This window comes from Melozone crissalis, unplaced genomic scaffold, assembly GCF_028551555.1.
Source record: "Melozone crissalis strain CALT ecotype California unplaced genomic scaffold, PUWL_Pcris_2 ptg000033l_1, whole genome shotgun sequence".
Taxonomy (NCBI): domain Eukaryota; kingdom Metazoa; phylum Chordata; class Aves; order Passeriformes; family Passerellidae; genus Melozone; species Melozone crissalis.
Window position 1 is genome coordinate 13,485,468 of NW_026535811.1, and position 15,642 is coordinate 13,501,109.

The window sequence follows — 15,642 nt, forward strand, 5'->3', positions numbered from 1 at the left end:
GTAATGGTGCCATGGCGTGCAGGGATCTTCTGAATTTTGGGGATGAAATGCCTGTCCCTGTGGAATGGAGAAATCTTAGCTTTGGTATAATCCAAGATTTTGGAAAAAAAAATCTCAGAGATTCACACTCCTGTCTAGGAACAGAAATTGTAATATTTTGTGATTTCCAGGACTTTAAAAGTACCTGGATTTCTGAAAACCCTTTAAACGTAGTATTTCTTTTTCTTGTAGAGAACTTTTCATGGCTATCTAAATCCTTTTCTTCCTTTTTTCCTGTACTACATACAGCATTTATGTATTCCAAATGGTTTAAGAAGGAAAATCTATATTATGATAGCAACTTGCTCCCTAATGCATTCCTCTGAAAAGCCTCTTTGAGAAACAGACTTCTACTGGATGAGGGGAAAAAAGCAATAATCCACCAGCTGAATAGTAGCAGAAGGCACCTCTCCAGTCAATGACCCTGATCTAACTTTTACTTCATTAATAGATTAAAATTGATTGCATCCCTCATATTTTAACCTGTGCTCCTTACCAGCTTTCTCTAGTTATCTGTGTTCCTCAATTTCTTCATATTTGTGCTCCCTCCCCTCCATCAGGTTTTGTTCTCCTTCTCACTTTGCTAAAGTTTTGTTTTGGATAGACTTTCATTTGTTCCCAGTTGAACATAAGAATGACTTGATTTAGACCTAAAGGCTGCAGCTGCCCCATTTAAGTCAGACGGTTATGCTGCAAAGTGTGTTAGGAATGGGGAATAGTCAGATTTATGCTTATAACAAAAACTAACATAGCTGACAAAGGAATGGAACCAAGTCACCACTCAGAGAAACTGTGTCAATTATTTTCCTTTCTCACAAGAACTGCAAGAAGAAATAAAAGTCAAGGAAAAATGATCCAATTTGTTCTAAAATGAGCCACAAAACTCTGAAATTATCTTAGACAATCAGAAGCCACTTCTTGAATCTGACATACTGATGTAAGACCTTTAAACCCTTTCCTTTAACATCCCAACTTAAACTAGTCAGGAATTACAGGGAGCTTTTATTTAAGAGATAATTTGCTGAAACCAAGGATTTTCATCAGAAAGGTTTCCCTTTGATGATTTTCTTCCGTCAAATATTTGGGGAAAAAAAGTTTCAGAGCTGCCTATGCAGAGGCACTCAAAAGACCACAAAGACACACACAGCTTCTGACTTTGTTCAATGGCCTAATAGCCCGAAGGCAAAGAACATGAAAGTTCCATCTCATTTTCTTTATATCTATGTTAGCCCTTAAGATGTTAGACCTTAAGAGTAAGTATTCAGAAGATTGCAATGGATAAACTTTTCAAACTAAGGTTGTTTTGCAGCTGGAGTCAGCTACAGGGGTCTGGCGAACACTTTCAGAAGTTCGCTTTGCTCTTCCAGTTGGCTTCTCATCAGCCTTGGGAACATTCACACTGCTGCTCCTGTAGGGCAGGGACTTTCTCAGTGCTCTTCATCATGTTCTGAGCTCAGCACGAGAGGGACACAGTCCCAGCTGGCTCTTCAGCCCCCTCCCTGTCTATGCTGCACACAAGATCCCTCTCAATGCCAGCAGGACAGGTGCAGGCACAGGCTGACACATTAAGGGTTTACTCGCCGCATCCACATGTCTGCAGGAGACTGCTGGAGACAGAAAGCTTTAATAATCCATTGGGACTTCAGTGTATACCTATACAGAAAGTTATTTATGGTATCATGTCAATAGAGAACCTATTTTATTCAGTTAGCTCTTGAAAACCAGACACTGCCCTTCTCAGCTGTGCTTTCTGCATCTGCTTCAGATGAGCTCTGCCCTTGGGGCACAGGACATGGGGTTGGCTTTGATCAGTGCTCCCCACTCTGCAGAGTCACCTGCAAAAGTTTGGCAGTGAGCACAGCAGAAGGAAAGATAGAGATGGCAATGTGGAAAATGAGATGGAGGGATAAAAAAAGCAGGGGAAGAGAGCTTGAAAGGAAAGGAAGTGAAGAAATAGAAAAGGAAAAGAACAGAATGGAAGGAACAGGACTTTCTCTCTGTGTCACTGCTGGGAACAGCAATGAGGGTGAGCATTTGCTGATGGCATACCTTTTATCACAGCAAATCCCATAGCTTAAGGCATTTTCATGGCTCAAGGGCACTGACTAATGCCAAGGAGGCAGGGCTGCTCTTACAAGCCAAAAAAGGGAGGCAATGAGCACATAACAGTATTGACACACAAGGCTATTTAAACTTTCACCCACAAAGGTCTGCATTAAAACCTAGAAGAAAGTCCTGCAGGTACAACAATGTTAAATGAGAATTTGTCAAATTCAGTTTTTCATCTTTTGGGGCAGCATAGAAAAAGAAAAAAATAATCTGAAATGCAAACCAGGGGGTCAGAAAAACATGGAGATTAAGGTTTCTATGAAACACCCCAGAATTTTTATTTCCAAAAACACCTATAAAAGCTGCAGAACAACTAAAAATTGCAAAATATTTAGTTAAAAAAATATATATCTTCCCTCTCCTACATGCATTTCCTTCTCCCTGGAATTAGGCTTGTGTCATTCAGATTGATATTATGCTATGATCTGACAAGGCATTCAAATTATTTATCCAAACAGTAAAATTTTTCACAGGTACAAAAGCAATCTCAAGGGAAACTACAGCACAAAGCCTCCAAGAAACATAAGGATATGGGAGCAGAAAAGCAACCATTAAAAGACATCCAAACTTTATTAGTCATGGGCTGCACTGGCAGCTTATAAGCAGCTTGAGGCTGGTCCACAGTGTAAGCACCGTTGTGTTTTGTTTTTCTCATATAGCTTATTCTCATTCCCACTGAAATTGAGAAACATCATATTTCCTCTTGTCACGGCAGCAAGGAGCCAAATGACAGAGTCATGTCTCAGAGCCTAAAGTTCCCAGTGAGTTTTACTTCACCTTGAAACACGAGCCTTATCCTCAGACTAGCACTGGGAAGCAAAACCAAACATTTAGTGCCCAGTCTCTCCCCTCTGGACCACTGTTTCTTCTCTTGGTTTTCACATTTCCCAGCGCCATAAGGCATAAATTATTCATGGCAAAACTGCCTCTCACAATGTTTATGCAGTGCTTAGTACAATGGCACCCTTTTTCAGCTGGGGCCTCTGGGCACTCATGCAATACAAATAATCATGATGATAGCAACAATAATAACAGCCAGCTATGCTTTTCCCACTGGGCACACACTCCAGTGTCCTGTCCCACAGAGCTCAGATCACTGTATTCCTCTACAGGCTCCTGGTCAGTGCCAGGGGCCATTTTTCAGTAAACCTGTCTCACTCTTTAGAACAAGAGAAAAACCTCCCAATTTTACCTTTCAGGTTTTTCTTTAACTATCACAGCTGTTTCCTAATATGAGAAAATCCCTCGTTTTTATAACTAATTAGTTTGAGCAGATTCTATTATTCTGCCTCCTGTAATACTAATTATTACACTAGCTGCATGCCTGCATGACTAATGAGTTACATTAAAGCTGGGGAATTCTAAAACCTACAGAGGGAGATGCAGCATGACTGTGAAGCCAAAACAGGAGACACCAGCATCTTTCAAACAATACAAAATCACAGCCCTCACAAGTCATTTCCTCCCAACAAGTCTGTGTCCCCTCCTGCTGCTTTGTGCTGTTGAACAAAGGCAAAGTTGAGGGAGGGCACCCCAGAAAATGCAACTTGTCCAACGTGAAAGTGGACTTGTCCAAAATGAAGTTGTCCAATTTCATCAGGGCAGCACCCAGTTTGTCTGAGGAACAAATAGCTCAGGAGAGCAAGTCACTCACAAACCACTGTCAGCTCCTTGCAACAACCAGCAGCCAAGCCATCCTGCCAAAGCTGGTCAGTCTGCTCTGGCAGCACACTGCAAGTAAGATGTTCCCCCAATATGTAGGAATCTGTCACTGGAGTGCTCAAAAACCAAAGGTTGTTTTCTGTTCCTGCCAGCAAAGTAAAGACAGGGATACACCTGCTCATTAACACAAGTCCATCTCTATGGTTTGACAAGAAGCTTCCTAAGAAGACCCAAGGTAAAATGGTGTTTAACACTGATGGGAGTCCACTGAGATGACTAACATAAAAAACCAAAGACCTTGATTAAAGACTGCAGTTCAGACACTCACCTTGAAGTCAATTTTCACATTCTGATAATTTTATTTACATGATAAAAGTGATCAGCACCCCTGATAATTTTATTTGCATGATAAAAGGGAGCAGCAGCTACTAGCTACATGCTTGGACTGGCCACTAATACTTAGTCAATCTGGGAAATCATTTAGCCTTTCTGACTTTCAATTACTACTCTTCTTCTAATTAGACTTCTTGAGCTCCAAGGAGTGATAGCAGGATTAGCTAATTGCTGCCTGTAAAGATATACAGATAAAAGAAACAAGGTAGGGCAGATTATTTATACTTCACTCAACTCTGAAGTAAAACTCTTCAAATTATATGAAATTATTAAAAATACAGAGTGCAGTCATTTCCTCCATGCAGTAGCATGCACACTGTGGCAAACACATGGAACTGTACTGTCACCTTGCAATGCTCTCAAATGCTAAACCTGATCTGAATTATACAGAAGAGATTACAGCCAGTAACAGCTCAGTTAGGTCTTGCCTTTATGTGGGAAATCTTTCCAAACACTGCATGTTGGAGGATGTGATCTTTGGTTGGCACCCCAATTACTAAAGACAACAGTGGTGTGAGCAGTGTTAATATTTGCCAACCTTAGCACATATTTTTCCTATGTGGCAAGGACTGAGCTGAGCCATGACAAAGTAACTCATAGATGTGATGTACTGTAAATTGATAAAGAGTTGGGAAGGGAGATTTATTAAAAAGAGCTAAATACAGCCAGGCGAAAAAGTTATGAGAAAGGTGCATAATTCAAAAAAATGAAGGGTACATTGCAGAAAGGGCAGGCAAACTGCTTGTTCTATTTAATTTTATCTTAATCAGAAGAATAAATATCTGAAAGTACAACAGTTATGGGGAGGGAAAGAGAAAGAATGAGAGTGACCAAAAGAGTGTAGGAAGAAATAAAGCCCATCAGGCAACACAGCTCAATGAAAAGAAATTCCTCCTCTCTTAGCAGTTCAAGCCAAACGTTTCCTGAATCCTGACAATCCTCCATTCTTCTGCTTTCTGGCTGGCTGGAACCTGAACAAGCATCAATCAAGCCTGGGTGGGCGTGGAGCTGGCCAGATGGAGGATGTCGGAAGCACTTTGTGCTCCTCAGCACAAGCTGGCCATTAGAGCAGCCACTCGACACAAGTGCCTGAGTCTGTCACATCTGTCAGGACAGTTTAGGGAGACCTTCAACATCACCAGCCTTGCAGACACTGATTAGAATATGCAACTGTGTGTGCTAGAGAAGAGGTGCCTGCCTCCACTGGGATTTTTTGATGAAAATCATCCTTTCATCCTCTCTAGACTTCGTGACAAGCTTTCTCATGACCTCATTTGGGGACTAAATACACCACAAACCATGGTGCCTGGGACATCACTATCACATTGCTGACAATCTGTCTGCCTAAATGCACAGTATTCAAGAAGGAAAGTTGTTTTTCATCCTGTGTTACCTACACTTTAACCAAGCTACTGTCTTCCACTCTGAGAACATGTGAGCAAAGCTATGGAGAAAAGAGCTTGTCAGGAAGCAAAGTAAGGTTAAAATTCCTGGTTCATCATCTGCTCTCATCCTTAAAAAAAGTTGTAATCCAGAAAACAGCTGCTAAGAAGTAGAAAGTACTGACATAGAGCAATTGCTAAGAAGAAAATATTTATTTTTTTCGTTTTCAAAATAATGGAGAGTGCTTAAAAAGGTTTTAAGATTTTCTATGGATGCTTACTAAAGATAAAAGAAATCCATAAAAACACTTAACTTACTAGTTTATGAAGAAAGAATTGATTCCCAAAGCTTATGAGCATCTCCTGCTTTAACTTAGCACAAGTTTTGTCAGAGATCATAAAAGTCCTTGGAAAACCAAACTATATTTTATCAACAAATGTGTAAAATTATAAACCCTGAGATTTTTTTGCAGGTATGATTTTCCTTTCTGTTAAGAATAGATCCAACTCCTATGAACAGCAGTAGTTTTTGAAATCATTAAGTAAGAGGAGGGAGACTCATCCTATGAGCACAGCTGCCATATGTTGATGGGCTGGAAAAGTGGATAAGCAACAGCAGAGCAGCATCTACATTTAAGATCCATCAAGTGGAATTTTCCTCAAAGAGCAGAGAAGGTGAGGACGAACTTCAGACACCACATCCCATGAAGGAAGGAAATGTGTCAGGTGAAATTTGATGCACAATGCTTCATTGGTCAGGCCTAGACAAGATAATCTCTCTTAGCCACACAATTCCTGGAGTTCTTAAATTACCACATTAATTATTTTTTTTTAATTAGGGAGAATTTTGAAGGTCTTAGATACTCCCCCATGCAAGCAATGATCAAAATTAAAATTCTACTTAGCTAATTTAGTGGGTGTGATGAACAATAAGAACAATGAACAATAAGTGGGTGAACAATATGAACAATAAAGTGGGTGTCCTCTGTAGAGGACATGCTTAGAATACTGTTTACATTCCAGTCTCCCCATACCAAAAACTCTTTTGTAATAACAGAAGGAATTTAGGTAAGTCCAATAACGAGTATTCTTATTGTGGATAAATTCTTACACCAAGAATTACTTAAGTCATAAGCTTTAAAAGATGGCAAGCGACAAAAAATTAAAAGAAGATATATAAAAGTATATTGGAGAAGCTAAACAGGGGCGTTTACTGACCTCATTTACAGTATGAAATAAAAAAGAAAATGGATATAATGGAGAGGTTACAAATACAACCTAATAGAATAAAAGTTTCACCTCACTGGAATGGGGTTAGTCAGGAAAATCGGGAAAACAACACTTTTTTTCTGAATATACCAGTATTTTTCAGTGCAATATTTTCTGTCTGCTTTTGGTGCTCTCAGCCTGTTGCTGTCAGAGAGGCATTCATTGGTGAACGTCTTGAAGCAAAGACCAGTCAGAAAGGCCACTATTCACAGTAAAACAGATTCCTGAACTGCGGAGCCCCTGGCTAACGGCTCTGCTGCCACAGCACCCAAATGCCAGCATCCCTTGCCCTGCTCGGCCAGGCAATCCCAGTAGGAATCCCAGCCCTTGATCAGCACCCACAGATCTAGCTGGATATCAGTACAAACCTTTCACACTTCAGAAAATGACCTGCTGCTTCCACATAAAGCATCATGGACTTTTTTGTTATAGTCTTGAGGCAGTGATGCAAAGTTAGGGGTGAAAAAGGAGCCTAACATGTAACTGTAGACCATTTGAAGTGCTCAGGCCATAATTCAGTTCTTCCCATTTACAAATGAGGAAATTCATTAGGATTCTAGTTACAGATTCAATGCAGTTTAAGTATTTTCCTTTTTCTTAGTTGTGGGTTTGGACTTACCTCCAACCTGTCATTTCCTTCACCTCAGGAAGGAAACAAATACTCTCATTCCAGCACTCTGATTTTTAACTCAGAAATAAAGTTCAGTGGGGCAAAACTCCTCACACAGAACTAATCTGCTTGACCTAATTTCTTCCTCTAGTTCCTCCTCCTGGTGCCAGCACACTGCCCAGTGTAGCTCCCGTGTAGTTATACCCACAGATCTGCAATATGGACTTAGCTCTGAGCCCAGGCAGGCTGTGTGTGTGTGACTCCCATGCCTGCTGCTCCTACTAATGCCAACAGCAGATGAGCGAGCAGGTGGCATGCAGGAAGACTTCTAATGCAGATAAGGAGAGCAGAACTGCCCACAGTTATTATGATTAAAAACCCACATTTGTACCTATTTCTCTTTTTGCATTCCTTCAAATCAAATAAAGCCAGGTTTCGTAATTAAGTCAAACCCCATAACTGGTTGCTGCAGTCAGTCCCAATCCAATTTTCAGTCTCAGCTATAACTCACTCCTAAACTCCAGAATCAGTTAAAGTTGACTCCAATCCAGCAATTTCTCAAGCTCTGTCTTTAAAGCTCCAACTTGAAAATGAGCCTGTACTACCCAAGAGCGCAGCTCTCACAAAACAATGCTGCATCAATGCTCTGCTTTGTGGCCCTCTCCCCTCGCTCTGACAGCCACTGACAGGATATAGATATATGACTCAGTGGCAGAGGCTCCAGGGGCAGAAGATGCCTTCTGGCAGCACGATAGGAAGCCTCATTCAGTAAACTCCCAAAGGCTTCTTAGGCATGGAAACTTAGTAAAATAAAGAAAATAGCAAAAACATGAAAAAAATCCTGCCCCTCAAACTGCTAAACAATAAAATCACACATCTCAAGGCCCTTCCTGCATTCCCATCCAATCACTTCAACCCCTAAATTATGTTTGTTGTCACCAGCTCAACCAACTCAGGTGGTTTCTGAAAATCTAGTTGTAACTTAGTTGCTCCACAGCCTGTCACTGTCTGCACAGGTTCTGGACTTGTCTGGACTCATGGATGGTGTGCAAGGAAAACCAGTCACATGGATGGATGGATGGATGCATGCATACACACACACAAACAAACACAAATGCCTGCAGCTTCTCTGGTTGCTCAAGCAGAGCAGGCCACCTGCAGGTACTCTGATCCATGGCGCACCACAGCCCACAATTTGAAAATTGCTTGTCCCAGGTGCACCTGTCACACTTAATCACATTTATTTGTATTGCCATCCAAGTATTCAGAGCCTGGAATGTGTCAAACCCTGCTGGTTTTAAGTAAACAAATGTCAGGGTAGCATAGCTTTTATAATCTACTTAAAACATATTGCTTTTGTATCTCAAACAAGATCTCACAGTTTTAGTTCCCACTATAAATCATCCTATACACATAACACCTGCTCTTCCAACAAAAGAGTACATTAAAAGGCTTTAATGATTAGAAAGAAAATAAGTTTTTCTAAAGGCCACCTGGAAACACAAATGCAGGGCATATGTCTTTCTGTGTACCAGGAATTACACTGTCAGTCACATTTAAATAAGACATATACATTTTGTACTGTTCTTCCTGCTATGTTTGAATAAAGAATAAACAGCCCCAAGGGTGCACAATATTTTCATATTTCATTGTGCACTGAAAAGAATATCCTTTCAATGTTCCTTGTCCAGAAGGAAAGCAGTCCTTTTTTCAACTAATCGTTATTCAATACCAAACAAAACCTATATAAAAGAATGTCTTTATCAAGGGATATTTTTCATGGTATAATTTTTATTCTGTTCCCACCAATGAGTGAATTACAAAAAGAATCTTTACTCTGGAAGTCTAGTGCAAGCAAACTGGTAACAGTTCAGGTGGGCTAAAGTTAAAATGGGAGCTCTAATCTTCAGCTTACTTCTCAAATGTGAGACAGCCTTGACCGTGCAGCTCAGGAATATTCCCTGCCTGAGCCCTGACAGACAGGAGCAGTGCAGAGCTGAGGAAAGGCCACGAGAGTGCAATATCCTGTACAACTGAGCTCCCACCGAAGCAAGCAGGACACCACAAACCCAGTGATTTAAGTCAGCTCTCATGCAGCTTTCAGCAAATGGAATTTACCTTGAGGTTTGGGTTTGGTAAGCTTCCCACAGGGCTTTGAGATTGTGACAGTCTTCTGGCAGTCAGCGTTATGGAGGGCTCTCTTTAGGTTCCCGGTCCGAGTCTTCAGGGCCGTGTTCAAGTCACATTCTCCCCAGGCCTGGAACTGGTACTTGCACTCCGCTGCAGCAAGGGAAAAAAGGCAAAACTTAAAACACAATGACTGAGTGTGAAAACAAAAATGTCGTGAGTCTAATAGGCCACCACAGGCAGCTGGTGCTTATAGACAAAAAGATGTGCAACTGAAGAAAAGAATCCCAAGAAAACTTTAAAGATTATTTGTGGTGGTAATTGCAGTCTCCCCTCCTCCCAAATGCTTTAAAATTTAATCCTCTTGCTTTTGCATGGATATTGCATTTTTTGGCATATAAAGAAAAAAACATTCAGCTATGAATATGAATAGCAACAACAACAACAAAAAAGAAAGAAACAGCAGTTTGAAATGTCGTTTACATTTCATATGGTTGTCTCTCCATTTGTGCGACACCAGAGGTTACCAAATAAAGCTTGAACAGTTTCTAGAATGTATGTTCACCCATAAACTTCTCAAGTCTAAAACTGCAGCACTGATTGTGTTGGTAAGGTCACAATAATTTCAAAATCGTGCAAGCTGTTTACTAGAAAGAAAAGCCAAGTTTGCAAGAGAAATCAAATTTGAGTTTTGGATAGACATCTTGTCCAGGACAGATCTGACATACCTTCCCAAACTGGTACATAAAAACCTTCTGAACTGAATGGTAAAAATTAAATACACTGGTCTGGAATGATAAAAATACACTGGTCTTCACTCTCTCCTTTTACTGAACACTTGGGTGGCCAGACCCCAGGCTCCACATCACACATTGTAAAGTCTGTGACAGCCATCGCAGAGGTTCACAGCTGTGAACTTGCACTGCTGCCCTAAACAGGGCTGAACAGCACAGAGAGCAGATTCCAGCACGCAGGAAGGCAGAGTTTGTAATGAGTAAGTTATAGGGACTCTCTGCAGAGGGAATCTGAGGAAGCTGCCTTCTGATGGCCTGCACGTTCTAGCTCTGATGAACCAGAAATGCAGGACTAACGCCTTCCCCAAGCAGAAAAAACAGGCTTCCTGCTCCATACTCAAAATAAAAACCAAAGTAAATACCTAAGAGAAGGATACTGACCTCCAAATTGCTTCTTCCAGTTGCAGGGAATCTTACACTTCTGAGTCTTGGTGGTTTGTTTGCACTCAGCCCCAGTGCGGGTGCCCTCGCGTGTCCCCAGGCCGCAGTCACCGCTGGTGGGCACGCACACACTCCACTGCCATTCCCCACAGTCAGACTTCTTCGCCTTTTTCTCTGCATGGAGACAAGAAACCAAGAAAGAGAAGTTCTCAGTACCCAAAGCATACAGAGAAGTTGCCTAAACTTAACCAAAGTTGCAGCACCTGGAGCGGTGACTAAGGAGGACATCCGTAACACAATGGCCTTAAAACCAAAAGGTCTGACATCCTCTTCATGATTCTGCAGAGACAGGTCAGGATGATCATTCAAACTCAGTCCCACTGCCATGTTTGCTAGTCCATTCAGATATTCTCAAGTGGATTCTCATCTTCAGAAATCTAAAAACCCACAGGGATCACTGACCAAAACATGCAGAATGGACCTCACTCAGAAAGCTCTGTCTCGTGTAGCTGGTGGCATGCAAACATCCTCAGTTCCAGCTGAAGCACTATACACTAAACAATGAGAAATGTATGTGCTGAAATCAGAGGATTTGAGCACCTTCAGGAAACAGCTGTGGGATGCAAACTTTTGATTTGCTATACCATGTCACATTTTATCACAGTATACTTCAAAGGCAAAGGAGCTCTGTGGAGAAGTGTACTCGAAGTGCTGTTAATTCAGGTGGGTTTGTTGCTCAAGGAAAAAAGTAAGGATTTTATTTAGATCCTTAAGCACAAGTCTCATGAGAAAAGACAGCAATGTTATCAAACCCAAGGATTCACAAAAATAGTTCCTTAGGTCCCTAAATCATCACAAGTAACTGTACATATATAATTTTTTTTTTCTTCTAGGTCTGGCATGTTTATGCTACCATTTTCTCATATTTACACAAAGCCAAAATGGTTAAAAAGTTCATTTTTTTTACTGGGAACACTAATTCTGATGGACTCACAGTTCATAATATCTGGTATATAAGTTGCCTGAAAATAATAAGGCCTTAAGAAAAATACCAAAAAATACATTCTTTAAAAAATGTCAAACTGAGTTTGACAGATGTGAATTTTCCACCCTGGGTCAGCTTCTCTTATAATGAGGTCTGAGTTCATCACTGACAGAAGGCAACTACTGCTGGATGTCTGGCTGTCTGTGCAACAGTGAGTTAGTACAATTCTTTGTCAGAGGATTTCCACATCACACAGCATTAGTGTAGCACTGTCATATATAACACTGAGCAAGTGACATAACTGCTCTTTCATCACTCCTGTTTGGTTCCCCCTAAGTCAAGCATGCAACCATTCACAGAGCACATTTTAAGCTGCTTTGCACTATCCACTGTGTGATAAACCACGGACTCCAGTCTCTGGGGCTGTCAAGCTGCCACTTGACATGGAAACCCCTTTCTGCCTCCCTATTTAACACAGAACAGCATGTCACAGCCAAAAATCCTACCTTGATGTCAAAAGGCTAACAAATGACCTTATTTCATAACAAAACCAGAAGCATTTGACATTCTCACACACATGCAACCTATCTTGGGGATTAACTCTGAATCAGACTGGACCTTACCTGGTTTCTCTTTCTTGCCAGCCTCAGTGGTACTCACGGCTGCCAGAAGGAAAACGAGTGCCAGGAGGGCAGCAGTGAACATTCGACGTTGCTGCTGTTGCTGCTTCATTCTGCAGATCAATGACAGAGAGGAAAAAAAATGGTCAGTGAGACTGTAAAAAGTGGGACTCCAACTAAAGCAGTTTTGGGAAGCTCTGCTTCAGGACCACAGGATACAAGCAGATAATTAGCTATTGTCAGAATGGGCAGTTAGCTCCACTGCAGAGAGAATACAGAGATTTTTAACTATTTTCCAGCCTGTGTAACCAAATCCCTGATCTACAGCACTGATGTAATTGGAGGAGTTTTGCCACGGGAAGTTCTGTAAATATTGCTTTTCTTCCAGAAACCTGTTAGAGAAACAAGGATCCTGACAGGTCTGGAACTCCTCTCTTCTTTTCTGACCTCTAGCTGCGTAAAAATAAGTAAAACATACACTTCATTTTTCAGTTTACCAATTCATATGAAGTAGGGAACACTCTACTGTCCACCTCGCAAGGGTAGAAGTTCTTCTTAGGCTTAGGTGACATCTGAAAAGAGCTTCTTTCACAAAAACTTATATAGGTGATATGTGATGTATTATCTTAATTGTCATTGGCATGTTGCTACATATTTCTTCCTTCTCCTCCAATTAGTGTCTCTTCGTAATATAAATTAGGCTAATTGTTTGAAATGCAAAGTAGGCACAGAGACAGGACTTGCACATGCTGCTAGAGGCTATCCACAGCATGCTAATAAACATGAAATCTGGATTTGGGAAGCAAATATTCAAATACAAAAGGCATTAAATACATTTGCTTGGGATTGAAGCATCAGTCACCAAAAGTCATTCTGAGCTTTCCCTTTCCCGCTTCTATAATTTTCATTGTCTCATTTTGGCACTGTTTAACAGAACACAGGGTCTTCAATACATATTTTAAAAATAAGCAACCTCCCCCCCCTTTCCTAGACACATGTCTCCAGCAGGCAGCCAGGTAACCCAGATGGTGGACTAGACATTGCTTGGATGAAAGGAAGGTTTCTCCAATTTTTTTGCTATGTTTTTCTTCAAACCAGGACCCATGGTGCTCATGTTACACCAGCCTTCAGAGGAGGGGTAACAGTGCCACTAAGACAGTTTTTAAAACTCAGCTAGACTGATATTTACAGAGAGTTTAATGGCAGCCTGATCTCATTCTGCTGAGCACAGCAGCCGTGGAGGAGAAATATTTCTCAACATGAACAAAGAACAAAATGTATTTGAAATTTAATTTGGCACCCCTCAGTATTCTCCGCTGGCAACCTCTTGGTCAAATGCAACATAATTATAACTGACAAGGAAAACAGGAGAGGAATCCCAAACATGGAGACTTTAAAGTATCTGGCTTTAATATCATTCTAGAAGTCAGATGAGACAACTTAATAGCTGTGTTGAAATAAAGTTCATTTGAAGACTGCAAGAGGCCTGGCATTCAAATGTCTGAAAGAGCTGTCATTAGGGCCAGTTTCATTTACTTCAAAAGAAAGTATCATTTCCCATGAAGAAGAAGAAAGCACCACCATTGTTTCCAGCAAACTCAGAGCCCAGAGTGGAGCACGTGAGTTGCCAGAGAGCTTGGCTTTGTTTTCCCTTTTCTTCTGCTGCATGTTTCTACTCAGAGCCTCTCATGTTTCACAGAAAAATAATAAAATAAATGAAATAGATAAATAAATACATTAAAAAGCAATTAAAAACTAAATATGCAACCTGCCTTTTAGCTCAGCTTACTTCAAATTGCTTTTTTCATAATCAAATGAGCACCTCTTTAATAAGGAAAAGCTGAGAGAATTGTGTTTGTGCAGCCTGAAAAAGAGAAGGATGGAGTGACCTAATTGCAGCCTTCCAGGACCTGAAGGGAGCTCCTGACAAAGATGAAGAGAGGGGCATGTAGGGACAGAACAAAGAGGAATGAATTCAAATTGAGAGTAGGGTTAGATTAAATATTAGAAAAAAAATCTTTACGGTGACTGTGGTGAGGCATTGGAACAGGTTATCCAAGGAAGTTGTGGAGGCCTCATCCCTGGAAGTGTTCAAGGCTAAGTTGGATGGACTGCTGAGCAAGTGGTGTAGTAAAAAAATGTCCCCGCCCATGGCAGGGGGCTGGAATTAAATGATCCTCAAGGTCCCTTTCAGTCCAAACCGTTCTATGATTCAAACACAGTTGCCATATTATTTAAAAATCAAACTCCACACTCAGTTCCTTTCCTTTGGGGGAGCTTCCCCACCAGTAACACTGCACATCCCCTAACGCCCCATTTTCACTATAATTTGTCTTCTCACTTCATCTCTTCCAATCAGCTTCCCAGAGTCCTTTTTAGGGAGAGAGTTAATTTCATGGAAGCACGTATAGCAGGAGACACAAACACTCTCATATCAAAAGTCACTGCTGGGTGTCAGAAGCTGAAGCAAAGGCAGCACTAGTGGTTTCACTCTGCAGGATTCCACCAAATACAAGAGGTGGTCACAGTTTTGGGGCTACCCCCTACATCCTTGCTGCCCACCCCAGGGATCTGGGATGGGGTCACACACACCCCAGAGGCTCCCCAGTCACTGGGAGTCATGGATGATTGTTACTAGGGAAGCTGCCTCATATTAAGTTGAAAGGGACTCAAATTTAAATCAGGCTGACATTCTTTTCAGCAAAGCAGATGGGGAATATAGTTAGGTTCTGGAGTCTGAAACATTCCAGAAGCCCTATAAACAAAACCCCACAGAGCCTTAATATAGCATGTTTTCCTAAGACTCAAGACTCCCCTACAGCCAAAACACTTGCCAAATGTCTAATGCAAACACTAAACCTGCAGAGATATAGATATTTTGTCTCTCTGCAGAGACCCAGGCTGCTTCTTGAGTGCCTTTCCTCTACCCACAAGTGAAAAGCCATGTTGTACAAATGGAGACTCTGCCTCACACCACACCAACACCTTGAATATGATGTAACCAGTACGACCACAGAAAACCATTTAACTGTTTTGCAATGGTAAACAGCAAAGGTGGGTGCTCTCACAAAATTACAAGCAGCCCATATGTAGTACTCACAAAATAGTAGTTTGTTTTTTTCCAAAAGGCTAGAAAATGCCATCTATCAGCAAGTATGTGAGTCCAATGTTCAGTTTTTCTTGCAAATATTTTACTTGGCAGTTAAAAGACAGATTAAGATAAAAACTCACCAGACCAGACTTGTTTCTTCAAACCATATATTCTACTGAC

General features: G+C 41.1%; 1 protein-coding gene across 2 annotated transcripts in view; it reads right to left on the minus strand.

The window, feature by feature from the left end:
- Window positions 1-15,642, minus strand: part of PTN (pleiotrophin) — a 74,091-nt gene that overhangs the window by 8,152 nt on the left and 50,297 nt on the right. For both annotated transcript variants that reach the window (XM_054281974.1, XM_054281973.1), the window contains exons 2-4: window positions 12,375-12,484; window positions 10,767-10,940; window positions 9,583-9,744 (exon numbers count right to left, since the gene is read on the minus strand). In XM_054281974.1, coding sequence (XP_054137949.1) covers window positions 9,583-9,744; window positions 10,767-10,940; window positions 12,375-12,483 — 445 coding nt within the window. In that variant the 5' untranslated portion in view covers window position 12,484. The remainder of the gene's footprint in view (window positions 1-9,582; window positions 9,745-10,766; window positions 10,941-12,374; window positions 12,485-15,642) is intronic.